Below are 15,579 nucleotides of genomic sequence, written 5' to 3'. Positions count from 1 at the left end.
TTTACTGTATTTGTAGCATCTGTCAAGGCCGCTAAATTCAAATAATAAGCTTCAGACACGACACAACCCCGAAAAAGGGCAAGATTTCAGTTTATTTTTGAGGCTTTCGAGATTGGGTTTCGATTCCCTATGTTGAACTAAAAAATTAAGTTTTGTATCATGTTATTATTATTCAGACTTAGCACTGAAGTTCTTAGGAATATTCATCACTATTTTACGAGCAGCAATGTTCTAGTGTTGTCTATAGTAAAGAGTAACAAGGCTTCAATATATTGTATTGTTGATAGTGCGTACTGTACTGATGATAGCATTAGTGTGTGAAATATGCTATTGCTCTCTACTAAAAGCCTGTCTTATTGCTTTTTTTATAGATGGCGATAATTTTAATACTTCATTTCAAAGTTTCTCAACACCTAGGACTTTTCACTTAGCCTTTTCACTTAGGACTTTTCACTTAGACCTAAGTGACATCTACTGTCAAGAAAGGTCCGAAATCCTGCTACTGCTGCTGTTGCTGCTTTTCACTTAGCTTACTATGGCAGGAACTACTAGGATATGTGGATGCAAAGGCTACAGATTCTGTGCGGACTGTGAAAATGCCTTTGAAAAAGAATTTGTAAATTTTTCCACGTCCCTACCTCCTGTGGTAAGATTATATATTTGACCAGGGATAGGCTAGCCTATCAAACTTCGTTCCTGCTCATCAGAATCTTAGTTTGAACTTAAAAATAAGTTTTTAGCCTAGCCTATTCATTACTCTTTATATATATAATGGTTATGTTCAATATAAATGAGATCCCATAACTGACAAAGGCTAGGGACAAAATGAACACACTACTTGATTTCTTTTGATTTCCTCATCAATTCACTTGCAATTGCACTGCCATCACCACCAGATGATGAGAAAGTTTATTTCAAGCATGTTGTTTTACAGTGACTCAAATATCCTAATGTTGATGTGTAACATAATTTAATTTTGAGACTTCTCTTGTCTATTCTTAGTAATTTTATAATTAATTCAGAATTATTCAGGGGTTTTTTTGATAATTTTTTCACAAATCATATTATTGACTTACAAATAAAGTAAACATACCACTTGATGCCTTTTTATGCTCTTTCCAAATATGATAAGTCATTTTTGTAAGAAATGAATTTTACTTCCACCCCTGTAGGCCTATTCACCAATTCAGGGTATATTTTTGCACATTAGGGGGGTAAATGCTGGGATCAGTTTAGCAAGTACACTCTACATAAGGAAGCATAATATTATGCTTATTATTATTATCATAACATATGCATATTGTGAAGTAAGACTTTTTATTATCATGTTTCATTATAGTTCATCTGCTAAACTGATATCAAAAGGACTTTGAAGAGTATAATAATGGAAGGAAACATGACAATCTTATAAGTAGAAACATCCCAGATATTATAAAGTAGGAATAAAGTCAGGCTATATAGGACTGTCATTGGGGGGGGGGGGCATCTACAAATGAATTTATTATTATATTTGGAAAGAGTTTAAAAAGGTAATGGAATATGTTTACCCTCTCCATATGTCAGTAATGGAGCCCTCCAATAATGAAAAATATAGGGCCCAAATTATATATATATTTATTGAATTTTCAACAACTCTTTTCAATACCATTTTTCTTTAATTCCCTCTGCTTCTATATTAATAAAAATAAAAGAGTAATGAAAGTGAAAATTAAATGACTATATATAATTTGGGCTATAGGCCTATACTTGCCTTTTCAGGGTGTGGGAGGGGAGGGGTTCTGTGTAAAGTTTAGTGGTCTGCATTTAGGGATGATGTAAATACATATTTTAGAATGTTTTAAATTGGTTTCTGTGGTTTTAAATGTTTTCTTATGGAGATTGGGAACACCAAACTGATATTTTATTTAAACATGATTTATGAATGCAGATAACAATGGAAGTAAACTAGATAATGTGACTAATAGAAATATGAGACCCCATCATGCTGCATATTATAAAGTAAGAATTTTTGTTCAAGTGTTGTTTTCTTTAGTTTTCTACAAACCTGTATTTTAAGGCTGTATATAGGACATTAGGGGGGGGGGGTAATTTTGAGTGAAATGATTATCAAAATTGTAGAGAACATGAAAAAGCCATCTAATAGTTTGTTCAATGTGTCCTCATGTCAGTAATGAAATCATGTAAATATTTACCCATCACATCATTATCAAAGACTCAGAACAGTTGGATATATAGATTATTTAAAAAAGACTTTAAACCATGGATGAAAATGGAAGTAAACATGAAAATGTGATGTATGAAAACTTCCTGCATACTTTCAAACAAGAATTTTATAATTACAAGTTTATCTTGTAGTTGTGTATATAACCTAGGACTTTACCTTATTCCATTGGGGGGGGGGTATTAGGGTACATTGTTACAATAGCAAACATTATATTTAGAAAGTGTCAAGTTGTTCATCAAATTGTACCACTCTTTTATTACTGTGGTGAATTTCTAGTTTTTCTATTACTTGGGTAGGTAGAAGGTGAGCATATCAATGAGTGCATCTTTTTATGTTTTTTTTAACCAATTACTTCTGTTGTAAAATTTTTATGTTTAGCCCTTTGGTCACAAGAAATTCCAAAATGCTTATAAAAACTGAACACTATTCAATTAGTAAGATTCGATTCAATTTGTAAGAGGGTGGACATTTATAGTGGGCTATGCATCTGTCGATAAAGGGGGAGGGGTGAGGATTAAGTGAAGCAGTTAAATTTTATTATTGATTTAAGTATTTGCAGTTGTAAGTAGTTTTCAGAATTTTTGATAGTTATTTTCTCCTGGAAAATATTAAAGAACAAAGGGGAACTCTAAGGGTCGTTTTAAGGGCTCAAAATAAAATTTTCAATAGAATCAATTAGTATATTCAATATGATAATAAGCAACTTAACATAATGTAATAGTGTATACATATTGGAAAAGTAACATATAGCCCTTAGATTTGTGACAGAGGTTTGATGGATGATCAAAATTTGAGGGTGCTGCATAACTGTAAGCACACCCTAAAAAAGGCATTGCACCTATAATTTGTATTTGTAAAGAGCTTTAAAAAATGCATAGAATGTTGTGTTCACATTCTACCTTGCTAAGTAATGAAAAAATTCTAAGTTTATTGTTTCTGCTGCCAATGGTTTGCATGTAACTGGACCCTTATGCATTTGACCCCAGGTGCAACTGAACCCCCATGCAACTCAACCTCACTTAACTGAATGCCCCATTTAAATGAAGTCCTGTTTGACTCAACTCAATCATAGCCTTGTTTGAACTAGTGCTGACTAGAAGCTTAAAATTTGCTTCTTGCTTTGTTTGCAGTTTCTAACTTATATTATCTATTTGAGTAATCCCAGAACTTTTCCAAATTGAAAGAAACTTTCAGGAATCAGCATATCACCAAAATCATCACCCAATAAAATGTTTTTTTTTTTTTATTGCAAACTATGAGCTTTTCAGTTAGTGCTCAAACAAGGATTTGCCAAGGGGCAAGTGAAAACTCTGGTTTTATGCCCAGTTCCCTAAGCTCTTCCTGTTTGATTTTTGAAGCTAAATAAAAGAATTTTGCTTAGGTCATTCCACATAAGATCAACAAGGAAATGACACCTTCCTTTGTGGGGTGGGAGAAATAAAACACTAATTCTAAGAACATCTGATGGTTACCAATTTCAGTGCCCCTACAATGCTCCAGTGACCGGCGAGTTCTGAATAAAAAAAAAAAAAGACAGAAAAAGAAGACATGTCTTGGAATCAAGCACTTTTTTGCAACAATTACAAAACAAGAATTTGTTTTGTAATTAATTTTAGTGTCAAAACAAAATTAAAAAGCACCTGTCATTAATGGATCAGCTCTGTATTTGAATGTATTTTTTTCACTTAGGTAGTTTTTCAAAACTTTTTTTTCTTTTTGGCTTTCCACTTTCAAAGGAACCAAGGGAGGGATTTTTAAAACTTAATTTCAGGCGTTTTGATGATGGAGATTTCAGTGGTATACCTGTTATCATTTCAAGCTATTATGCTCCAGAAATGACAGTAAATATTTTGATGATGTATGGCATTTTATGACAGTGTTGTCATGATGAAACTATAAAAAGCTCATAATGTAAATATTAGCTTTCAAATAACCCTAAGCAGCCCTCTATAATGTTCAAGTGCCCTATTAGTACTGAAGAAATAAAACAGAAAAGGGGGGACTTATCACCATTTCCAGCTCTTTTTTGAAATTATTATAAATTAGTTTCTGTAATAAACTTCTACTATTAAGATGAATTTGAATGATAGCTATTGTTCATGAATCATCATTAATGACAAGTTTTTATTTAAACAATGGTCAGTTGCATGAGGCTTCAGCTGAATGGGATTAATTTTATGAGGATTCAGTTAAATGGGGTTGAGTTACTAAAGGGCTCATTTAAACAGGGTTGGGTTGCATGAGGGTCAGGTTACACAGGGGCTCATTTGCAATTGAACCAATACTATAATGCTGTCAGCTGTAGCAGATTCTATGATCTCTAGCCACTAATAGTTACAATGTTACCCATGCCTTTTTCAGCTGCCTTGTTACTTATTACTAGTCAGCCTTTGAACATTGTTCTATGAGGAAATCGTCAGTGTATTGTGCTACTTGCCCAAGGAACTTGAGCCAAGTCTCTGATGATTTCACTTCTCCTCTATTGCTGTATTGCAATTAGAGAAGCAAATGCCTGGCTAATAATATTTTACTTGGACTTCCAAGATGGCTTTACTGGCTTTTTCTATTAGTTTGTTATACATGTTTTTTTTGTAGAATATAAACAAAAGTTTTGCTAACAAAAAGCAGGTATTATACTTATTTATCTTTATTGTTTTTATTTATCTGTATATATTAATTGTTCCTAAAGATCATGAGTAATGGAAGTCATAAAATGTTCTATTAGGATTATTTAAAATTCCTAAATAGGGTGGAGAATGAATAGAGAAGTGTTAAGCCAGCTAGAGCAACAGTACAAAATATAAGGTAAGAAAAAATATACAATAATTAAAAAAATATAATGGGAACAAATGTGTATTTTGTAAATAATGGCCAAAATATACAAGGGAATTCCGACACAAAGAAATTCAACATGTTCTCTAAAGGACAAATCCTCCTCATTAACAGGTCCATTTGAACTGGCAGTTCCCATATTAGTTTGCGTATCAGGAGCCTAGGGGTGATAATCTGGGAATCTACAAAAAATTATAAGTTTAGACTTGGTTGTTTTAGGCCCAGCTTGTTGATATTCAGCCAATCATTTATTTTACTTCCTATTACATTAACCATTTGCAAATGATTTCCTTTGTTTGGAACTGTGCAAATTCATGTATTAGCATCAAAAATTACTGGGCAAAACATCTCTGCTACCCATGTAATTCTTTCTTGTGAAAGCTATAGCCATTTTTGTGACACTATATGTTTAACATTTCTGTAGTAATGCTCCATTGTTACTTGGGCCAATAGCGAAATTTCTGTTTATATATTTTTTTTTATCTCAATTTCCTCTTTAAAAGATTGCGGTAGGCCATTTACAGTAGAAATTATATGCAGTACAAACACGGATTTTCCTTCCTAGATTTTGTCCTGGCCCTCCTTTGGAAAATCTATCCTCTAAAGTTTTCACATCCAAGGAACTAAGTATTCTGTCAAAAGGACCTAAATTTACAATGGCTCAAACACACGTAAATATATCAGTCTACTGTAAATAGTCTACCGCAATCTTTTAAAGTGGTAATTGAGATTTAAAATGAATAAACAGAAATTTGGCTATAAATAGAGACACCAGCGATATTCCTTTGAGTCCAGCTCACAACAACTTAATATTAAAGCACCCTATCAATACTTCCGCCAAGTCTAATTTGAGACAAAATGCTCGAATACCTAATGAATATCAACATTGCAGAATGGCATAGTCTATTAATATATATATAATATAATATATATTGAATACAAACATACGAAAAGAGGGAACAAAACGATAATAATAACAACAAAAGCAACAACTTCTTAAATAGTATACAAAATAGTACGAAATGTGGAAACTGAAAGATAGCATACTCAAAGATTACAACAGAAACAACAACTTCTTCGAAAATAACAATAAAGACAACAACTTTTGAAAGGAGAAAAAAAAAGAAAAAAAAAAAAAAAAAAAAAATAAAAAGGGACAATTAAACAAGCAAACTTGCCCACTCGTGCTTTAGAATTGCTGGTTTTGTTTTTTGCTGGATAATAAGTGTCTGAACAGCTAGATTTGGGTCTGCTAGGTTATAGCGCCAAATCAGAAAACTATTTTTCGTCCAAGGTTGCAATTTTAGTAGGTACTTTGCAAAACGGAGAAATATAGAGCGGATTTTAGACTTTTCATGGTTTGCCAATAAATTCCAGAAAGGGGTCACATATAATATATGTGGCAGAGTGGTAGCATTGTAAATACTTGCCAGTAGTGGATGGTTAAATCTCAGGGTGGATTTAACGATCGAAGCATAGGAGCTGGATATTCGCCGTTCAAGATGTGAGATCAGGAGGGAATGGGTATACTGTAATGAGGAACCTATTGGCAGCCCCAGATATATTATTTTATCAACTGGTTTTACTGAGCAATCACCTAGTGTAATATTAGTAGGAGGGTCATTTTTCCAATTATAAAGCAAAACTTCCGACTTTTGGGAGTTAAATCTCAGACCGACTTTCTCGTAGTTGGACTGCAGACATGAGAATATTTCTGAAAGGCGGTTAAGCGTCCAACTGAGATTCAGCGTGTCATCGGCATAGCACACTAGGGAGATGTCAATGGAACTGAGAATGCATGATGAAGGACAGCTGTCTTGAGGTTCAATAATGTAGTTATTGAAGAAATTGGGGGATAAAACTGCTCCCTGACGGGCACCTTTATGGACTGGTATCAAAGCTGACCGTGGGGCTGGATTGAATAAGTATTTGTTGCTGCAAGGCAACAAATACTTATTCAATCCAATTTTATGGTTCCAACCCTTGTATGCTATATTTTCTACCTTAGCTAATAAATATTAAAGGTTTCCTCCCCCTGAATAAGTGGCTTAAATATGAGCGCCTTATAATGAATGATTGGCTATGAACAGCTGTCCCTTATTTGGTAAACCATGGCTAGAAACAACGGCTTTTCATCTTAAACATGGGGACTACTTATAAGGGCTTTTGTTGTAAGCTGAGGCTCAAGAGGAGGTTCTTTCTGTTCAATTAATTGTTCAGAAATGCAAAACAACATTTTAAATTAGAAATAAAATTTTACGTTTTCCAAACCCGTAAATTATAAAGTAGTCAATCATGCTTGTATATGGGCAAAGAATGGACATTGGTATCAAGGACCCCATTGCGCTTCCTGGTTGAGGGGCTTAGAAATGGAGGTCAGGTCCACCAGTAGGGACTGTAAAGTCTAGACTGCACCCTTTAGCGTCTTTTACCTCGTTGGACAAATCAAGACATTAGGGTTTAAAAATACATTGTTTCATCTTGACCCCCCTCCCACAGCCTGACCTGTATTCTCTGAAAAACGTGGCTTAACAATGCCAAAAAGTTGAGCAGAATATAACCATTTTTTCTCTTCATCAATTTCTTGCTTATATTTTCTTTGAGTATTTTCAATATAATATTCAAAATGACCTATTTGTAGGATAGAGTGTATGAGTACTGCATCAAGTGCAAAAAAGCATGGCCTGTTGAGACTACTCTACATGTTTCCCTATGTCCTTTTCATTCAGGAACCCCAATAGAGATTGATGGAATCCATATACAGGTACGTAGCTGAAACTATATATATATATATACACACACACACACACACACACACACACACACACACACACACACACACACACACACACACACACACACACACACACACACACACACACACACACACACACACACACACACACACACACACACACACACACACACACACACACACACACACACACACACACACACACACACACACACACACACACACACACACACACACACACACACACACACACACACACACACACACACACACACACACACACACACACACACACACACACACACACACACACACACACACACACACACACACACACACACACATCATCATCATCATCATCATCATCACACACACACACACACACACACACACACACACACACACACTATATATATATATATATATATATATATATATATATATATATATATATATATATATATATATATATATATATATATATATATATATATATATATATATATATATATATGTATATATATATATATAATGTAAAGCAACTGACTAACATTTCCAAATTAACAGGATTGACTTTGATTTACCAAGCCCAGTACCTGATGAAAATTAAGTAAACCATTATGATTGTGTGTTCACACAAGCTTTATAAGGCTGGACTTTAGATTTAAACCTGAGTCGGCTTGGATTTCAGATTCACTTCTTATTCAGCTGACTTGCTGCTCCTGAATGAATCATAAGGCTGTACCATAAGGGATGAATCTGAATTTGGAAGAATAGGACTAATAATACCATAAACAGAACTGAATTTATGGTCTTTAACGGTACAATCTGTTCTATCCTAATTCTTGACAGTATCAGAATCCAGCAGTCTCAGTTTCTAAAATACCTTGGAATCATCTATGACCAAACTCTTTAGGTAGCCAATTAGCTAGCAATCTCTTAACTCTCTCCTTGGAGGTAACAAACCTCCCTGTCAATATAATAATGACGGTACCTCGTAGCTCTATTCCTACCCTGCCTGTGCTGCGGTAGTTAGTACACAGTTTGTAGAAAATACCTTACTTGTATTCTTGCAAAAGGTCACAATAGTACCACAAAAATATATATATCCCCGAATGGGGTCGAAACGCAGACTAAAAAATAATAAAAATCTTAACTGCACTTTCCGTAATGATGGGCCGTCACTTGGTGCAGTCAATCAACTACATCCCCATTCAAACCCAATTTTACCTCTTAGATTTATCTTTCAATGACTCCCAAACCAGGAAGTATGAAAATAGAACTTAGTTCAAAGCTTACATATTGCAAAACCACTATCGCTTAGTAACGGAATTTAACCTGTCTTTTGAAATTATACTGTAAGCAAATGTAATTAAGAAAACAAAAACAGGTCATTTATCTGAAAGGAAAAGAAACAGGGGTTGGAACCCCAACACTCCTGAATCACAAAGGCTGGTTAATTAGAATAGATAGTATTTTTGAAAGTACTAAAAAAAACTTTAGCGTTAAGAGCGATGTATTGACTAGCGGGTGAACTCCCTCATATACTTAATAATTTCTGTTCGTTTTAAGTTTTGATGTTGCTCCTTACTTTCAGTTGAAAAAACTTTTCAACTGAAAGTTTTTTTTATTTAATTTCTGATCGTTTTTAAATAATGCTGAGAGATCCGGCGCCCCCTTCATAGAAATGTCCCTTCCCCCAAGGAAACATCCACTATCGAAAGATCCTCCCCTGTAACCTACTTCTTCACCCCCCCCCACCAGAAAAAATCCCTCCTGAAAACGTCTTACACTTCCCAATATCCAATACTTTATGTAAACAATGGGCAAAGTTGTTAACTTGCAGCCCTTCCCCCGGGAACTATGGGGGATAAAGTCATCCTCAAAGACATATTTATTAGATTTTCGACTATTCTGAACAAAATGGCTATCTCAAAATTTTGATTGGGTGACTTCGGGAAAAAAATGAGCGTAAGAGGGGGCCAAGTTGTTCTCCAAATTTTTTGGTCACTGAAAAATGGCACTAGAAATTTTAATTTCTGTTCGAATGAGCCCTCTCACGGTATTCTAGGACCACTGGGTCAATACGATCACCCCTGCGAGAAAGAAACAAATAAACACGCATCCGTGATCTTTCTTCTGGCAAAAAAATACAAAATTCCACATTTTTGCAGATAGGAGCTTGAAACTTCTATAGTAGGGTTCTCTGACACGCTGAACCTGATGGTGTGATTTTTCATTAAAGTTTTATGACTTTTAGGAGTTTCGGTTACTATTGAGCCTGGTCGCTCCTTACTTACAGTTCGTTACCACGAACTGTTTGATAATGTCATTGTGCTGCAAGAGAAAGTTCTAACCACGTGTATTTTTAAAGCTATTGATGTTTCCCTAGCCATTGATGCGAACGACATCGTCGATATCAGTAGAAGAGCATTCGGAATTGAGGAAAATCTCGAATCCTCGATAGCGAGCATAAACGTATTGGCCTTCGGTTTAACGGGACCAAAACTGAGTTCTTGGTGTTAAATTGCCACTCACATTGCCCGATAAGTGTTCAGCTGGGTGAACATGTTATTAAAGCACAAGAGACACTGACGCAGCTTGATGTGCCTATTGGGACAAGCCTTTGCGCCACGCGTCAACTTCTGAAATAATTTTTTGCCAGAAATTCTAGGAATTCTAGAAATTCTAGGAAGGCGTACGGTTTACTAGTTGCATTAAAGTTCAAATTTAATCGCCGTATCCTAGCTAGCCTGTATAATGTATTTGTTGTACCACATTTGCTCGCCTTTGCACCATTTTGGTTTTTTATTACTGCTTCAGATATTAAATATATACGGAAGTGTTTTTGTAAGTATGCGAAATATTTACTACGGCTGCCTCTCTGGATTAATAACAGCTCTCTATCCTCGCGGTTTGTTACTGTAGTGTTTCTTTTAGAAGAGTTTATCAACAAGAGGGTTACTGTGGAAAATTTCAAGTTTTTTTCATTACTTAGCTAGTTAGAAGGCGAGCATACTAATGGATGCATCTTTTATGCTTTTTTGAAATATTGTAATTGCTCACAAGGAATTCTGAAATGCTAATACAAAATAAACAATAGTCAATTGGTAAGAAGAGAAAAGAGTTGTGCTATTCTAAAAAATAGGGTGAGCATTTATGGTGGGACTAATAGCAGCTTCCTATCCTCGCAGTAAGCTAGTCCAGCGTCCGCGGTGCAGAAAATAAATGAGAGATATCGGAAGCCGATTATTGGTGAAAGTACCCCCCTGAAATTGTCCTTCGATGATCATCCGTTTATCCCAGTGTAAGATTGCCCTTAATGTATTTTCTCTTCAGTTCTTCTTTGTTAGGAGTTATTCGTTTCTTTTTCCTTTTATTTCTTTATTACTCTATAAGTATTGATTTTTTACATTTATGATGGGCGAAAAATTTATTGCACATCTGCATACATATTCCTTAAAATCAAGAAGCTATAATCATGGTGCTATTACCTTGTGTCGTCGTGATCGGCATTTTTGCTATTACAATTTTTGTGTCCTGTTTGCAGTTCTAAGTTATTGGTTTACGTTATGTCTGTCTGTTATTTTATTTGAAAAATCAATTCTACTATACTCAGTGGTGGTCCTTACAGTTTCTCCGAAGCGAAGGTGAAGGACTGATCTCGATTTTGTGAGTTATTTGTCTTTATCCTGTTAAGTTATTTGCTTTTCTGTATTTGGCGCCAAATTTCTGTAATTGCCAAATTTAATATTCTAATATTTTATGCACTTGCTTCTTAGATGGTTAAGTTTTATTTTGTTCCAGGATTCATTTCTAACAGATGAAGAGTCTGAAAAGCTTTTAAAAGGTTGTGACTCTATTGAATGGAGCCAGTCGCAGAGTGGTCGCCGAAAACAGGTCAGCTATACATATATGTATATATGTCTGTGTGTATATATATGAATCTTTTAAGAAGGATGGACCAATGCAAGGTCTACTAATAGTATTTTCTGTGGCATCAATTTTCGTATGAAAAATTTGTTTAGTATATTTTTGTGCTCCCAGATGAATTGAAGTCTCATGCAGTATTGTTTCATTTTTACACCGATTTATTATTTAATTGGTCAGCCGCGTATTCCTTAATATCTTGGATTAGCAAGATTGAATCTTCATAAATCGGGAATTTAGGTACCCTCTTTGGAAGTCGAATCCCCCCCCCTCTATGCTGAAATCAGCATGGTCATCCCTGTGTTTGAAAATGACAGAATTTTGACTGCTACGTCTGGAAAGATTCATGCCTGTGAATTGAGACATTTGTGAAAAATATATTATAAGTTATTCTATGAAGTATAAAAAGGTTTATGTTGATATCTGTTTTGTAACCCAATAAAATCTAAAGTCCGATGACGTCATCGGACATTGGGAAACCATGGTTTTCCAATGATTTTTCTTTTGGTTGTATCAAAATTATGAAGTTCTTAGGGCAGTACCACGTTTTCGTCAGTATTGCCACGTTGAACCGTGACACTAAGTAAGCTAAACTAATCAATTACTTTGACAACGTTTTTCCTATGTAAATTACAATCTGTTAATTCGCAAAAAAAACTTCCTTTAAAGGTGTCTACCTGCTTAAGGTTTTTTCTTCCATATTTTTAGCTTTTTTGCTTATTTGGTGCCCCCGCTACTACGAAAACTGCATAACTGCACATGGAGGCCTTTTTCATTAAAAATTGCATTTCGATTTTTTTTTCTATTTTCTAAGATCTATATTGTTGTGTATAACTTTTGCAGTTAATCAATTTAAATAGTTATATTTCTTTGTGTCCTTGACGTTAAAAGATTTTATTGGTTTTAAGACGTAATTAGGTATCAATATTTTTATAAACTCAGGATTCTAGAATAATAACGTAAGAAACGAGTTTCAACCAACATTTTTGAACTTGCAAAATCCTAAACATGGGATGTCTCATTGGAGTTTTTACTTTTGCATGGAATATTCATAAAAACAGAAATACAATAGAATGCCAATGTTGCAGTTTTGTGGGGCTTTTTTCTACTTTTTCTGACGCCAAAGGGGTATGGCGATTGATGCAAGTGTAATTGCCTAGTTTTATCAATCACCAATTTTTTGGGTCAGAAAAGATAAAATCGCGCCTAAAGCTTGCTGATGAGAAAATGCGAGTATTGACCCTCCAAAAATGAAACGAGCAAAAATTAATTTACTAAAACTAAAATTTTCTTTTGATAAAGAGCAAAGTTGAAAGTTAAACGAATAACAATTATTGCTTCACAGATTACTGAAGATATACCTAATAAACATCTACGATCTGTATGGAAATATTTTCTATTTTCGAATTACTACATTATTAAATGCGTTGGATATGACCCATGCTTTGACGTGTTTTAGCCCGAATGAAATTCTGAAGAAAATAGTAGAGATTAGAAACATTCGTAGCAATTACGATAAATAAAGGTTCAAATAGGGATAAAATCCTTTTAATAGACAGTGATAAGTTTTACTACTGATGATGGTCACTGCATATGTGACCAAAATATCTAGTATTTTTGTGAAATTTATCACTGTTTGTGAAACACTGTCTATTAAAAGGATTTTATCCATATTTGAACTTTTATTTATCTTCATGGAAAGGTAGTGTGGTCTCTGAAATTGTCTAATTCGTAGCAATTGAATTTCAGTTTTCAATGGACTTCTGTTTTCTAGAATTTTGGCCCGAAAACTAACTTCAAGGAAAAGAAATTGAAGATTGGCAATTTCAAGGGATTCCCGACTGTATTCAAATGGGTTCACAAGAAGATTAAAGAAGTTAAAATTCTTGAAGATTACCAAGTTATTGAAAACTGTTCCCTTGAATATCGACCTGAAACTGGGGCATATATTGATAAACACATAGACGATTGCTGGGTCTGGGGTGAGAGAATAGTAACTATCAACCTACTGGGGAATTCCTATCTAACACTCACAAAATATGAAGGCAGTCACGATAAATATAATTTGAAATATGTCGATTTCAAGAGTAAACACAGTGTTGCCAATAACATTGCGATTAGGCTTCCAATGCCTGTGAATTCCCTGATGGTTCTGTATGGTGAAGCTAGGTATATATGGGAACATGCAGTGACTAGAAGTGATATAAACAATCGTCGCGTCTGTATTGCTTTAAGGGAATTTACACCTTGGTTTTTGGATGGATCAAGTGAAGTAGCGAATGAAGTTTTAAGGAAAGCGAAAGAGTACTATCCTATTGAGCAACGGTGTGAAGCATAAATTACTATTGAAATGTTACGAGTTATGATTGTTTAAATAAAAGGCTCTTTATTCTTTTTTAATTATTTCCAAAACGACAGTGCCTGGATTAAATAATGAAAACAACTATGAAACGAAGCCGATAAAATATTTTCAGCCAGTGAGTAAATATTTGAAGAAAAAAGCATAAACCTGCGTTATATACCCCGGAATTCCGACTACTTTAGCGCTCTATTTATTTGAAAACTGTGATCATTGTATTCTATTTCTTCTCCTTTAGCTCCTCTCATCAATGCCCACCATGTTTTTTTTCAGGGAGGCACTTGAAATAAACAAGAATAGTCACAGGAAACTTGCACTTCAATGGGGATACAGGAAACTATACTCAAACGCTGTTTATTATAGCCTTATTGAATCTCTATTTTGATCCCTCTCATATTTTGAGTGGCGAAATAACATATTCAAAGAGGTTATCCATGTTGAACTGAAATATAAGATTGACTGCATCGAGAACTATGAAGATGGTCAAACTGAGGTCTCTGCTGAAATATTTGATTTTTTCTTCAAATTTATGTTCATTGACTGAAAGTCTCTCCTCGGTTTCGCTTCATTCTTGTTTTTCATATGTTTTTTCTTTTGGTTTTTTGGTTATTGCCAAATACAGAACTAGTCATCTGCGCTCGGGCAAAAATAATATGTTAAATTTCTCCAGGATAATTAGGGGGTAAACTTTTTAATACGGATGAGAATCCTTTTTGAGCATCAGAAAGGAGTTTTAATGAAATTCCAGACTCCCTTTCTCCTTCGCATAACCTATTGTCTCTTCCCCTTTAAAGTTCAAACAGGGTGTACGGGACAAGCAAGAAATCGAATTTCGATATATAAAACCCTGTCTGTTCAATCATTGTCTCGAAATGTGAAGTCATTAAAGTTCGTATAAAATACTAGTGCAAGCAACCAAAAGGCTACTTCAGAAATACAGTTTACGGTTTCAGAGAGGAAAAGGGATTGGGTACTGTCAAAAATGTGTTTCAGTCCCGTATTTAAATTCCCAGAAAAAACTCCGTATCTACATTATTATTGTGATAATAATGCGATATTATTGTGAGTTGTTTGTGTTTTCTCAAAGACATGTTCTCATTCAACAATCTCAAATACAGTACGTCTTAATAGGTGACCCTCCAGTAAGCCTTTCTCTTCAAAAGCCAACTTTTTAATAGAATGGTAGACCAATTTCGTCTAATTTGAACTAGGATCACGCACGGTTCCTTTGGTTCCGTGGCCCCCCTCTCAACTCCAAACATGTGATAAATGTTATTATAATTCTTTTAATTGTCCATATAGTTAGCCTATATTTTGTCGTTAAATCGAATTTGCCCCTCTTCCCCTAAACAGATCCTGCGTAGTGCCTGATAGTAATAGGCACAATTTTATGTAATATTTAATCGCCGATATACATAAAGGGCGAAAAGAGAAAGAAAATAGCTGCAGTGCAATAAAAAGGGATGAGTTTTACGGATG

General features: G+C 34.6%; 1 protein-coding gene across 1 annotated transcript; it reads left to right on the top strand.

Moving 5' to 3' along the window:
* Window positions 1–413: 413 nt before the first annotated feature.
* Window positions 414–14,135, top strand: LOC148954508 (alpha-ketoglutarate-dependent dioxygenase alkB homolog 4-like). The gene is made up of 4 exons (XM_089087124.1): window positions 414–646; window positions 7,698–7,820; window positions 11,619–11,711; window positions 13,516–14,135. The coding sequence occupies exons 1-4, from the start codon at window positions 536–538 to the stop codon at window positions 14,077–14,079; spliced, it is 891 nt and encodes a 296-aa protein (XP_088943250.1). The 5' UTR covers window positions 414–535; the 3' UTR covers window positions 14,080–14,135.
* The last annotated feature ends 1,444 nt before the right edge of the window (window positions 14,136–15,579 follow it).

Source organism: Artemia sp. Qi Xiang Cuo, chromosome 3 (genome assembly GCF_049724085.1).
Source record: "Artemia sp. Qi Xiang Cuo chromosome 3, ASM4972408v1, whole genome shotgun sequence".
Classification (NCBI taxonomy): domain Eukaryota; kingdom Metazoa; phylum Arthropoda; class Branchiopoda; order Anostraca; family Artemiidae; genus Artemia; species Artemia sp. Qi Xiang Cuo.
This window is presented reverse-complemented; position numbering and strand designations above follow the sequence as displayed.